The following is a 13779-nucleotide window of genomic DNA, read 5'->3' as shown; positions in this document are numbered from 1 at the left end:
ATGCCTTTCCTTTTAACCGGAGTGTTGTGTCCTCTTTTCAAGTTCTCTCATCTTATCAAATTTTGCTTCTCTTTTCTACCGGAGTGCTGTCCGAATTTGTTCTTCCTTGTTCCTCTTTCTTAACGGAGTGCTTTCAACTTTGTTCATCTCTGTTGTTTTTCTTTCTTTCAAGTTATTCAACCTTTCAAGGTTCTTTGGTTTCACTCGTTTGTCAAAGAAGCAATTTGTTTTACCTCTTCTCTTATCTCTTCCGTTGTCCCTCCGATGCCATTCTAGATCTCGGGACGAGATCCTCTCGTAGTGGTGGAGTGTTGTGACGCCCCGAGACCGATGTGCCAGTTGTCGTCCAGTTATTCGCCGTCGTTTCCATGTCATTTGCTTGCGTGTTGCATCTTGTCATGTCATCATGTGCATTGCATCATCACGTTTTCAAAACTTGCATTCGTCCGGGTTCTCCGAGTTCTCTCTGTTGTCTGTTCTGAGCCCAACCACACTTGCACGCGCCCGCGGCATGTCCGAAATAGTATTTTATAAGTGGCCAGAAAATGTTCTCGGAATGGGTTGAAAGTTGGCGTGTGGTCTTGTTATAGTGTAGATAGACCGCCTGTCAAGTTTCGTCGCATTCGGAGCTCGTTTGATAGCCCAACCGTTATATATATAGCGGCATCATTGTCGGTATTTTCGTCGGACGTTTTCGGTCTTCGGAAACCCATGTCGGGCTGTAGTTCTTTTCTCTCCTCTTAGTCCATGGCCCTCTACACAGCCCTTCTAGCCCATCTACCTAACCCCCTCCGCTCCGGAACGTCCGATTGCGATCGAACGGTTCCGAAACGGGTTAAAACCCCCCTCTCCTAGCCCCTGCCTATAAATGGACGCCCTACCCTTCCATTTTTGAAACCCTAGCCTCTCCTCCCCGTTTTTCCGCAGCCACCCTCTCCACCGCCGCCACTTGTCGCACCCCCATCGGCCAGCCCGCCGCCGGCGACACGCGCAGCCAATCATGCGCTCCCACGTCGCACCCAGCGCCTCCACCAGCCCCACGGCCCGCCTGGCCCAACCGAGGCCCGCCCGGGCCAGATCCCCTTCGCTCGCAGCCGCCAAGGCTGTTCCTCCTCGATCCGACCTGGATCGGGAGGGAGCCGGAGCGCTGCTCTTCCCCGCCGCGCCGGCGAGTCCGCCTGCCTGCGGCCGTCGTCGGAGCCGTCGGTCGCTGCCGCCCCAGGTCATTAATGCCGCCGCCCGGCCCTCGATTCCTCTCTGCTCCTTCTCCTCACTATCTCTCTCCCTCCCTCTGTTGCCGCAGGAAACCACCGGCGTCATTTGGAGCTTCCGCTGCCGCCGTCGATCATCGATGGGCACGCCGACCCCGGATCCGGCCACTACGGCCTCCTCCCCGCCGGATCCGAGGGATCCCGTCCTTCCCGCTTCGTCCCGTTGCCGGAGTCTGCAAGCCGCCGCCGCTCGTCCTCGTCGGGAGGAGGACGACGCCATCTACGTCGCTGGCCTCGTCCACGCACGTAGGCTGAGTCCCCGTGAGACCCGGCCCATCTCCACTCCAGCCCGCAGAGAAGAACAGCTTCGCGGATCAAATGCCTAGCCGGCCCAGTTGCAGGGTTCCAAGCCCAGCTCCAGGCTGGCCTGCCTCTTGCGCGCCTGGGCCGCAACCGCGCTCCGGGCCGCTTCGGCGCTAAGGCCTCCTTCTCAGGCCCAGTGCCTTTCTCACTGTGCCAAAGGCCTCGAATGCCCACTGTGAGCAGCGCCCCCAGCACTTCCAGTTTCGGCCCGTTTCATATTTTTTTTCTGCCTGGTGAATTTAGTTATTTTTCCAGAGAACGCAGTTTTGCAGAAAAGCCCTCATACTTCATGCATTTAATAACTTCACAACCGTGCATCGGATTGAAACAAACTTAATATGAAACTTGCTTAGTTTTTCATCTAGTTTAATAATATGCCACTTTCATCCATGTTTAAAATGTTTAAAATGCTGTTTGTTTAAATTTGTTTAAATAACTTGTTAAAATGATTTAATTCATAACTATTCAACCGTAGCTCCAAATCTAACAAACTTTATATGTAAATGGGGTAGAAAAATGCCTAGTTTAACATGGTGACCTTACTTTGCATGTTAAACAACTCTAAAATTGTGTTTAGGGAAGAACAGTACCAAATCTATAATATGCTCATGAGGAGTTTCTGGAATTGTTGTTCGTTGCTTCCGGCCTCATTTAACCTTGACTAGATAGGTAGTTTTCATTTGCTTCACCTCTTGCCATGCTAACAACATTTAATCTTGTTGGGTACATAAACAAGAGAGAACTAAATAAGTCATGTGGTTTTTCGTCAATATGCAACGGAGTTGCATATTGAGCTCCACTTAATTTGTAGTATTGCTTGTGCATTTTGCCATGCCTCATTAAACCGGACATGCATCATACTTGGTTGTGCATCATGCTATGTTGATGTGGTGGTTGTTTACTATGTTGTGTGTTTCTTTCCGGTGTTTGCTTCTTCGGGTTGGATCCGGTAACGTTGTGCTTGTGAGGAACCGTTCGTCTACGTCCGTTTGTCTTCTTCATGGACTCGTTCTTCTTCCTTGCGGGATTTCAGGCAAGATGACCATACCCTCGAAATCACTTCTATCTTTGCTTGCTTAGTTGCCCGCTCTTTTGCTATGCCTATGCTGCGATACCTACCACTTGCTTATCATGCCTCCCATATTGTTAAGCCAAGCCTCTAACCCACCTTGTCCTAGCAAACCGTTGATTGGCTATGTTACCGCTTTGCTCAGCCCCTCTTATAGCATTGTTAGTTGCAGGTGAAGATTGAAGTTTGTTCGTTGTTGGAACATGGGGATCGTTCCTTGTTGGAACATGTTTACTTGTTGGGATATCATAATACATCTTATTTAATTAATGCATCTATATACTTGGTAAAGGGTGGAAGGCTCGGCCTTATGCCTGGTGTTCTGTTCCACTCTTGCCGCCCTAGTTTCCGTCATATCGGTGTTATGTTCCCGGATTTTGCGTTTCTTACGCGGTTGGGTAATAATGGGAACCCCTTGGCAGTTCGCCTTAAGTAAAGCTCTTCCAGCAATGCCCAACATTGGTTTTACCATTTGCCACCTAGCCTTTTCTTTTCCCTTGAGAGTCGCACTCCTGAGGGTCATCATTATTTTACCCCCCCGGGCCAGTGCTCCTCTGAGTGTTGGTCCAACTGAGCGATGTCCGGGGCTACCAGGGGCAACTCTGGGCTGGCCTACCCGACGTCTGGCTCATCTGAGTGTGCCCTGAGAAAGAGATATGTGCAGCTCCTATCGGGATTTGTCGGCACATTCAGGTGGTGTTGCTGGTTTAGTTTTACCCTGTCAAAATGTCTTGTTGTACCGGGATACCGAGTCTGATCGGAATGTCTCGGGAGGAGGTCTATTCCTTCGTTGCCCGTGAGAGCTTGTGATGGGCTAAGTTGGGACACCCCTGCAGGGATTTGAACTTTCGAAAGCCGTGCCCGCGGTTATGGGCAGATGAGAATTTGTTAATGTCCGGTTGTAGATAACTTGAACCTTAACTTAATTAAAATGAGTCAACTGCGTGTGTAACCGTGATGGTCTCTTTCCGGCGGTGTCCGGGAAGTGAACACGGTGTTGGAGTTATGTCTGACATAGGTTGTTTTAGGATCACTTCTTGATCATACTTTCACGACCGTGCTTTGCCTTCTCTTCTCGCTCTTATTTGCGTATGTTAGCCACCATATATGCTAGTCGCTTGCTGCTGCTCCACCTCATACCTTTACCTTACCCATAAGCTTAAATAGTCTTGATCGCGAGGGTGCGAGATTGCTGAGTCCCCGTGGCTCACAAATACTTCCAAAAACCAGTTTGCAGGTGCCGATGAGTCCGTGCAGATGACGCAACCAAGCTCAGGAGGAGCTCGATGAAAATCTTGTCCTTTGCGTAGCTTCGTTCTAGTTGATCAGTAGTGGAGCCCAGTTGGGGTCGATCGGGGACCTTTGTCGCATTTGGGGTTCTTCTTTTATTTTGGCTTCGTAGTCGGGCCCTGATTGTATTTGGTTGTTGTAATGCTTTATTCATGTATTGTGTGAAGTGGCGATTGTAAGCCAACTATGTATCTTTTTCCCTTATGTATTACATGGGTTGTGTGAATATTACCTCATTTGCGATATTGCTTTCAATGCGGTTATGCCTCTAAGTCGTGCTTCGACACGTGGGAGATATAGCCGCATCGAGGGTGTTACAATCATATTACTTAAGAACTCCCACTTAGATTGACATCCCTCAAGTCATCTAAATGATACGTGATCCAAATCAACTAAACCATGTCCGATCATCACGTGAGATGGAGTAGTCTTCAATGGTGAACATCTCTATGTTGATAATATCTACTATATATATGATTCATGTTTGACCTTTCGGTCTCTAGTGTTCCGAGGTCATATTTGTACATGCCAGGCTCGTCAAGTTTAACACGAGTATTCCGCGTGTGCAAAACTGTCTTGCACCTGTTGTATGCGAACATAGGGCCTATCACACCCGACCATCACGTGGTGTCTCGGCACGATGAACTATCGCAACGGTGCATACTCAGGGAGAACACTTATACCTTGAAATTTTAGTTAAGGGATCATCTTATAATGCTACCGCCGTACTAAGCAAAATAAGATGCATAAAAAGATAAACATCACATGCAATCATAATATGTGACATGATATGGCCATCATCATCCTGTGCCTTTGATCTCCATCTCCAAAGCATCGTCATGATCTCCATCGTCACTGGCTTGACACCTTGATCTCCATCGTAGCGTCGTGGTCATCTCGCTAACTATTGATTCTACAACTATCACTAACACATAGTGATAAAGTAAAGCAATTACACGGTGTTTGCATTTCATGCAATAAAGAGACAACCATAAGGCTCCTGCCGGTTGCCAGTAACTTTTACAAAACATGGTCATCTCATACAATAACATATATCACATCATGTCTTGACCATATCACATCACAACATGCCCTGCAAAAACAAGTTAGACGTCCTCTACTTTGTTGTTGCAAGTTTTACGTGGCTGCTACGGGCTTCTAGCAAGAACCGTTCTTACCTACGCATCAAAACCACAACGGTGATTTATCAAGTTTGCTGTTCTAACCTTCAACAAGGACCGGACGCAATCAAATTCGATTCAACTAAAGTTGGAGAAACAGACACCTGCCAACCACCTTTATGCAAAACTAGTTGCATGTCTGTCGGTGGAAACAGTGTAATGAACGTGGTCATGTAAGGTTGGTCCGGGCCGCTTCATCCAACAATATCGTTGAATCAAAATAAGACATTGTTGGTAAGCAGTATGACGATCACCGCCCACAACTCTTTGAGATCTACTCGTGCATATCATCTGCGCATAGACCTGGCTCGGATGCCACTGTTGGGAAACGTAGCATGCAATTTCAAAAAAATTCCTACGCTCACGCAAGATCTATATAGGAGATGCATAGAAAAGAGAGGGGGGAGTGTCTACGTACCCTCATAGACCGAAAGCGGAAGCGTTTGACAACGCGGTTGATGTAGTCAAATTTCTTCTCGGTCTGACCGATCAAGCACCAAACGTACGACACCTTCGAGTTCTGCACACGTTCAACTCGATGACGTCCCTCGAACTCTTGATCCAGCAAAGTATCGAGGAAGTAGATGAGTTCTGTCAACATGATGGCATGATGACAGTGATGTGACTCGCGCAGGGATTCGCCTAAGCACTGCGAAAATATGACCGAGGGTGTAATCTGTGGAGGGAGGCGCCGACACGGCTAACAAATATTGGTGCGTCTTCTAGGCGCCCCCCTTATATATATAGGTGGGAGGGAGAGGGAGCAGCCAAGGGGGCGCCCCAAGTAGGAGGGTCCTCTTCCAATTCACCCCCGCCCCCTTACCATATTTTCCAGAGGGGGAAGGAAGGAGGAGGGAAGGAAGGGGAGGCCGAATCCCTCCCCTTCCTTATCTCTTCCTCTCTTTCCTTCCTCTTCTGGTTCGACCCATATGGGAGCGCCCCTGCTGGCTGCTATGTTTCCCCTCTTGGCCCATTAGACCCATATCTTTGCCGGGGGTGTCTGGAACCCCTTCCGGTGACCCGATATGTACCCGGCACTCTCCGGAACACATTCGGTGTCCGAATACTATCATCCTATATATCAATCTTTACCTCTCGACCATTTCGAGACTCCTCCTCATGTCCTTGATCTCATCTGGGACTCCAAACAACATTCGGTCATGAAATCACACAACTCATATAATACAAAATCGTCATCGAACGTTAAGCGTGCGGACCCTACGGGTTCGAGAACTATGTACACATGACCGAGAGACCTCTCCGGTTAATAACCAATAGCGGAACCTAGATGATCATATTGGCTCCTACATATTCTACGAAGATCTTTATCGGTCGAACCGTAATGACAACATACGTTATTCCCCTTGTCATCGGTATGTTACTTGCCCAAGATTCGATCGTCGGTATCTTCATACCTAGTTCAATCTCATTACCAGCAAGTCTCTTTACTCGTTCCGCAATACATCATCTCGCAACTAACTCATTAGTCACATTGCTTGCAAGGCTTCTTATGATGTGCATTACCAAGAGGGCACAAAGATACCTCTCCGATACTCGAAGTGACAAATCATAATCTCAATCTATGCCAACCCAACAAACACCTTCGAAGATACTTGTAGAGCATCTTTATAATCACCCAGTTACGTGTGATGTTTGATAGCACACAAGGTATTCCTCCGATATCCGAGAGTTGCATAATCTCATAGTCAAAAGAATATGTATATGACATGAAGAAAGCAATAGTAATAAAACTGAACGATCAATATGCTAAGCTAACGGATGGGTCTTGTCCATCACATCATTCTCCTAATGATGCGATCCCGTTCATCATATGACAACACATGTCCATGGTTAGAAAACTTAACCATCTTTGATTAACAAACTAGTCTAGTAGAGGCTTACTAGAAACACGGTATTTTGTCTATGTATCCACACATGTATCAAATTTTCGGTTAATACAATTCTAGCATGAATAATAAACATTTATCATGATATAAGAAAATATAAAATAACAACTTTATTATTGTTTCTAGGGCATATTTTCTCCAGAGAGATGCATTAGGATCGACGCTTTTAAATGTGTTGTGATTGTGTGGGCACTGATGTCATGTTGCAACGCATGGACTTTTTTCATAGTATTACTAACCGAAATAGCAGGGGCTCTCATATAAATCTCGGAGAAGACGGCGCCTAAATCGGAAAAGGGAAGTGTTGGTGGCCGGTGCGCCGGCCGAACCGTTGCGCCGGTCGAGCCCCGTGCGTACGATCTCTTTTTGATCCAAGGACACCGTTGCGCCACGTGTTACCATTTTTTTTAACGCGCTCGTAGTTATCCCTTCCAATGTCATTTTTGCTGCATCCGATCTATCCTTCGTTTCGAGCAGGGCGAGCGCGGGCGACGTGCTTGTTCGCGCAGGGCGACGGCGTCGGCGGCGGCGGCGGCCCAGGGCGGATCTCCATTCTCCGGCCATCTATGGCTCCCCCCGATGGTAACACGAGCCCAAATGCTTTCCATTTTCGTTGTTTCTCCCCCCTCCCCCGTTGGATTTAGGGTTAGGGCGTCGCTAGCCGCGGGCCGCCGCCGGCACCGGCGCGGACGAGGATGGCGTTTCCGCGGTCGAGGGAGGCGGCGGGGTGGCGTTCCCGCGGGTCCAGGGAGGAGTCGGGGTGGCGTTCGCGCGGACAGAGGCAGGGGCCGGAGTGGGGTTCCCGCGGGCAGAGGGAGTTGGCGCGGCGGTGAATCATGGTTGCCGATCTGATCTGGTGCCGGCGTAGAACTGTCGTAGCTTTTGCTTGTCCACAGTGTAGTATTGCAAATTCTTGTTTCAGTCATACGAGCAACTACTAAAAGATTCATTAGATTGGTGGATTTGGGTATGACTCTGGAAACAGACTTGTGGAAACAATAAAAAATCTGAACCAACCCCTGGCCAAAAAGTTCTTAGATGTTTTGCTTAGGCCCTACCCAGTGGTTGGCCAGAAGAAAAATCCCCGTGCCACTACACTAGTATATCCCTGGTTAATTTTCATTGACAGAAGAGCTTGAATTGCTAGTAATAAGAACCAGCGGGGTTGCATGATTAAGTTCTTTCTGTCCAAAATTATTCTCGTCGCTGATTCTCTGTTGCAATGGTGTCATTTTTGAGATTTCAAACATTGCAAAAAGGGGAAGCTACACTTCAGTATAATCGAATTGTACAAGTTTGGTGAATTTTTAGTGCAGCAGTCTGAATGTAGATTGGGGAGAGAATATAGTTTGAATCAAGCTTGGCAGATAATGGTCCTTACTCGTTTTCTTAATCATTAGCCGGTGTTTGGTTACGGAAATACACGTGCTGGCATTATGTACCTTTTTGTGGGAAGTTGGATTTGGGATTCGATAAGGCAAGAGCAGGCAAAATGTCAATGGCACAATCTACATGAAAGAGCTGACTAATGTTGTTCAGTCTACAACATTCTGTAGTAGAACACTAGAAATATAAGTACATTATTTTGTCTAGTCTTATTTTTGTTCTCCCTATAACTTTGGTCTTATTTTGTGCTTTGGTCTGATATGCACTATATATATTTTTTGCCAATGAATCACTACTCGTTGTGCTGCGCAACCCAACATTCCTGAATTCATACGTTTGTCAGAATTTTTTAGGTGTTCATGTATGTTTCTTCCTAGCTTCTGATGGTATGGTTTTATGGTTTTATTGACTTGTGTTTTTTCCTTTTTTGTAGATGTTGCAGGTAACTCTGGTGAGAATGAGGGGAGTAAGAAGGCTAAGAAGAAGATTAAGAAGAAAGGCAATCTATGTGGCTTTAAGTCAAGGTTTAACTCAAAAAGGCTGGCTCAGATTGGGAAGCAAATATCACCGGAAAAACAGAGAATCATAAGGGAGGGAGCGTTTGGGGACTTGTTGGACATCCGGTCTTTCAAGGTGCCCCATGAGCTCATTGAGTTTGTTGCGATGAACACGAATCACGTACTCTCTGAGTTCAAACACAAGAACAAATCTATCACCTTCAGCAAGCTTATGGTGAAAAGGATTTTCAACGTGCCATCCGGTGATAGACCCGTGAAGATTCTAAAGAAGAGTGATGAACATGATCTTCGCAACATTTACAAGGAGGGGAACAGGGCTCCAATCGCCCATGTTGTCAAGTTGCTCACTAGTTGCAGTGAGGAGGACGTGGATATGATAAATAGGACTTGGGCACTCCTTGCGTTGGCAACAGTTTTGTGCCCAGGCACGGGCAATATGGTGAACCTTGAGTATCTTGCTTCCTTGGAAGATATGTCTTTGGTGCATGAGTTCGCTTGGGATGAGCACTTGTTGGCACGAGCGATGGAGGAGGTTGGAGTCTTTCAAGAGAAGAAGAGGATGCAAGCAAACGCAGAAAAAGAGTTCCAGATTGCTTCATGCCTCCCCATGTTAGCGGTATGCAATGCAACATTATGAAATACCTCCATCTTTTTTCCTTTGCTGCATGAAACCTTCATGACTTTTATGTTTTTTGTTGGCTAATGTCCTTTTTCCATCCCATGCAGATCATATACATGGATCATGTTGATATCCCGGCGGGCCTCCCAAATGAGCATGCTATTGATTATTCCGTGCCGAGGATACGTTTTGTTTGCCAAAAGGATTTTGAGTGGCTGGATAAAGTTGACAAGAACAAGCTCACTCTTATCCAACCTTTCTACGGGAAACACACCCATGTAATTTTGCTACATCCCGCCTATGTATTTTCCTTTGTCAATGGAGTATTAACACCCCCCTGTTTTTTGCTCACTGAATTTGCATGTAGCAATCTTTGCTTTTCCAATTAGTTTATGGCAGCCTTCTTATTTCCGCCACTCATGTTTTGTTTTCCTAGATCCGGAGTTTGTGCAACACCCCCTATGCAGCACAACTTGTGGGACAGGAAGTTGGTGCTGAAGCAGCTAGTGGGCAGGGAGGTGGTGCTGAAGCACCTAGTGGCCAAGGAATTAGTGGCCAAGGAAGCCAAGTTCAAGGTGCTGAAAATCAAGCAAAGAACTCTCAATCAAACGAGGCTCAACAAAATGTTGATGCTGAACCACACCTATCATCATCGCTGAACGAGTGGCTGCAGCAATCATTCCCTAGCATGCAAGATCTAAGGGTACATTTTCATTTCCTGTTTAGGCTTCACATTATTTTTGTTATATCAAGTTGCAAGTGTATATTTATTTTGCTGCATCCTTCATTTTGATGTGCTACAACCATGTTCTGTTTTTGCTTCATATGTGGTTTAAGTTCATACCTACTAGGCTTTTTTTGCTACATCCATGTGTCTAGTGTGCTACAACTACCTTCTGTTTTTGCTTCATCCATGTTATAGTTTTGCTACATCCATATCATAAATCTGCTACCTACATACATGACAGTAATTTGCTACAATCACACTCTTTATCTGATACATAGTAACACAGTAGCATACCTACTTGTTTTCTCGCTCCATCCATACCTCTAATGTGCCACACCCACATTTTGTGTTTTTTTACATCCACACATGTGACTAAAATGTACAATAATTGGCTTGTTGTAGGTACCAACTCAGTTTCAAATGCTTTACGACAAGCACAAGGGTTTTTTTGCAGCGGAGGTGGATGATATTGTAGGCAAGTTTGGACAGTGTTTAAAGGGATTGCAGTGCAGCCGGATGGCTGCCCTCCTTCGCGATGTTGGAGACGTCGTCACAGCTACCAGTGAGCCCAACTTCTCCTTCGAAGCACCTATCATGGACGAATGTCACGGAAAAGAGAATGATGCTAAAGCTGCAAATGATGGCATTGGTGCTCAAGCTCAAGCTGAAGGTACAACACCTAGCATTAACAAGGATGAAGTCACCGGATTGAAGCAACAAGTAGCAACCGAGGCTGCTGAAACTCGTGAGCAACAACGAGTGAGTTTCGAGATGGAAGGGAACGTCTCACCTCACAGCCCCCCACTCTTCTATGATGCACCCAGGAGTGCGACAGCTGGCATTTGGGACGACGAACCATCCTGTGAGTTGTTCCCAAAGGGCTCCGAAGACTACGAGATGATGCATTGCACGGATGAGCCTATAACCAAGAAAAGCACAGTCAGCCCCATTTTTGAAAACATCCCCGTGTTCCCTGTTTCAGACGATGATGACAGCCCAAGTATGCTTCCTTCCTCCTGCATCATTTCTTTTTGTTTTTCTCCATGTCATTTTTTTCGCTACATATGTGTGATTGCATCAAATTCTCTTTTTGTACAATCCCTTGCAAAACTCATCCATTTTTTGTTGCTTGCTGCAGCTCCTAATATGGTCGCTACAGAAGAGCATTTTGTTGAGGCAAGCAGTGGCCCTAGCACACATGACAAGAACACTAGGAAGAAGAGGATGGCCAAAGTTCCAGCGGTAAAAAATACCAAGGCAAAGAAGCAAAAGGTTGATGCAGCTGCAGCCATGTATGAGAAGTATGTAAAGCATGGGAAACCATTGAGGAGATCACATGCCAATGAACAAGTGTGAGCTACCTAAGCCCTATCTCTTGTTGCTTTCTGTTTTTTATTTTTTTTCTGCTCGAAACAAATGATTCATTTGGTTGCATCTATGGTAACAGGACACCTTTCATCAAGATGGGTGGATTTTACATTGGATACAAGAAATTCCTGGTATGCTTCAAGCCTCGTGGGGATATGAATGATGAGGTTATGTCCCTATGCATCGAGATGAACAACATGACATCCCGTGCAGCAAGTGGTACGAATCGGAAGAAATACATGTTCTCAGTCCACGCGGGGGTAAGCTTTTGCAGAAACAAGCAATGCTTCATTCCTTTTTTCTTCACATTTTTTGTTGCAACACACACTAACCATTTTTGTTGTGGCCATCCTTCAAGTAGATGCTACTAAAACAAGACCCAACAACCTTCCAACCAGCAAAACTCATACCCGAGCTTGAAAGGGCTGTGACAAAGTTCAAGGCGAATAAATATGACCTCGTAAGTTTCCAGAGAGCCTACTTTTGTTTCGCACCACAAAATACTTTGAAAATATGATCCAATGATGTAGCATTTCTTTCGAAACATATGTAGCAATTATTATTGATGTTGACAACATCTGTTTGAAACACATGTAGCAACTCTAATTGATGTTGGAAGCTTTTTTGCACATCAGTTACATGTGTCTGAGTCCCCCTTTTGCCTTTCTTTTGTGCTTTCCAGCTTTTTTTCACAAGCACTGGATAATTGTTTGCGCAAACTTGCTATACAAGCAGTGGAATGTATTTGACTCAATCCATTCAAAAGGAAAACAATCTCCTTTGAAGAAGCAAGCAAATAACCTGGTAGGCTCATGCTCTCTATTTTTAAATTTTCTGTTTGAATTTTGCTTCATCTACATAAATGCCATGTTGTCATCTTCACACACCTTATCCTTTTTTTTTCAAACTTTTGTGCGTGTTTCTTGGTGGTAGATCACAAACTTTGCAGCCCTCGCACAAGAGTACAGCCAATTCAATGTCGATGTTGGATCCTTCGCCCGTGTTGACCTAGAGGATTACCCAAAGCAAGATAACCTGTGAGTTTTCTTTTTGAATTTTTGCTTCAATCATGTGTTCCATTTCAACATTCTTGCTTGTTTCAACTATGCATCGGAAATATGAAGGAGAATTTTTTTAAATCTCACAGATGTGATTGTGGCTTTTTCGGGCTCAAATATGTGGAGAACTTTGATGGAAAGTCAATGAAAGAGTTCAATCAGGTAATTTCTTTGTCATTTTGTTGCAATCTACTTTCCTTTTTTTAATACTCATGCAACACAAGAATAATTAGTATCATACTTGCTTAATTTTTTTCATTCATTTTTACAGGAAGACGTGGCGCGATACCGCATGGATGTGGTGCACAACCTTTGCACTCACCCAATGAACAATGCCCCAATGGAGCGGGCATTCAATGAAGAGTTGGCGGCTTAATTTGCGGGAGGGTTCAAGACGATCAAGCTCGTTTTCTTTCGTTAGGTCTAGAATCATGTCTGAGGTGGCAGCGTTCTGATAGTATTAGAGTAGTGCGCGTTCGTATGTACCCTAATGATACCTTCGGTAAACATATGTGTTCTTTTTTTGGTATGTAAACCGATGATAACTTGATCTCTTTTGGATGAAGCACTTCTCCCGTTCTTTAATGGATGTGATCTTCTGCTTTGCCAACATGATCATGCATTGACACCCGTTTATTGTTTTGCTGGTTATGAGCTTCATCCATAGAAGTTTCAAGGGAATCTCTGTGCAGTTTTCCCCTCGAAACCTTTTTCATGAAAACAATATGTGGATGCTGCATTGTCACAGTCAAATTGTTGGAAGCTTACAAAAAATAGCTACAACCTTCTGTTAGATTTGTTGCATGGCAAAAATCTACATTTTTACCTGTGATTTTTTTGCTACATCCCCTGTGATTTTTTTGCTGGAAGCATAATGTAAATAAGCTTCCTTTCCAAACTCTTGCTGCATAGCAAAACCAACACTTTAAATCATTCAAGGCTTTTTCCTTTTTCAAACTTGTTATTTTGCTTCAACCATGTTTAAAAAAGCTTCAACCATTGTTTGAAAAAGCTTCAACCATGTTTCCAAAAGCTTCAACCATTATTTAAAAAAGCTTCAACCATTATTTTTTTGCTTCAAC

At 45.1% G+C, this 13779-nt stretch overlaps 1 protein-coding gene across 1 annotated transcript; it reads left to right on the top strand.

Moving 5' to 3' along the window:
* Window positions 1-1000: 1000 nt before the first annotated feature.
* LOC119357769 lies at window positions 1001-13138 on the top strand. The gene is made up of 10 exons (XM_037624607.1): window positions 1001-1517; window positions 7499-7603; window positions 8841-8966; window positions 9096-9541; window positions 9652-9822; window positions 9934-10080; window positions 12001-12124; window positions 12322-12443; window positions 12573-12676; window positions 12969-13138. The coding sequence occupies exons 1-10, from the start codon at window positions 1001-1003 to the stop codon at window positions 13024-13026; spliced, it is 1920 nt and encodes a 639-aa protein (XP_037480504.1). The 3' UTR covers window positions 13027-13138.
* Window positions 13139-13779: the final 641 nt, after the last annotated feature.

Source organism: Triticum dicoccoides, chromosome 2A (assembly GCF_002162155.2).
Source record: "Triticum dicoccoides isolate Atlit2015 ecotype Zavitan chromosome 2A, WEW_v2.0, whole genome shotgun sequence".
Taxonomy (NCBI): Eukaryota; Viridiplantae; Streptophyta; class Magnoliopsida; order Poales; family Poaceae; genus Triticum; species Triticum dicoccoides.
This window is presented reverse-complemented; position numbering and strand designations above follow the sequence as displayed.

Excerpts from the sequence above, each read along its gene's own strand:
- LOC119357769 (XM_037624607.1), top strand. The coding sequence starts at position 1,001 with ATGCGCTCCCACGTCGCACCCAGCGCCTCCACCAGCCCCACGGCCCGC. Across the intron at positions 1,518-7,498 it reads CGCTGGCCTCGTCCACGCAC|GGCGAGCGCGGGCGACGTGC; the intron begins GTAGGCTGAGTC and ends CGTTTCGAGCAG. Across the intron at positions 12,444-12,572 it reads AGAAGCAAGCAAATAACCTG|ATCACAAACTTTGCAGCCCT; the intron begins GTAGGCTCATGC and ends TCTTGGTGGTAG.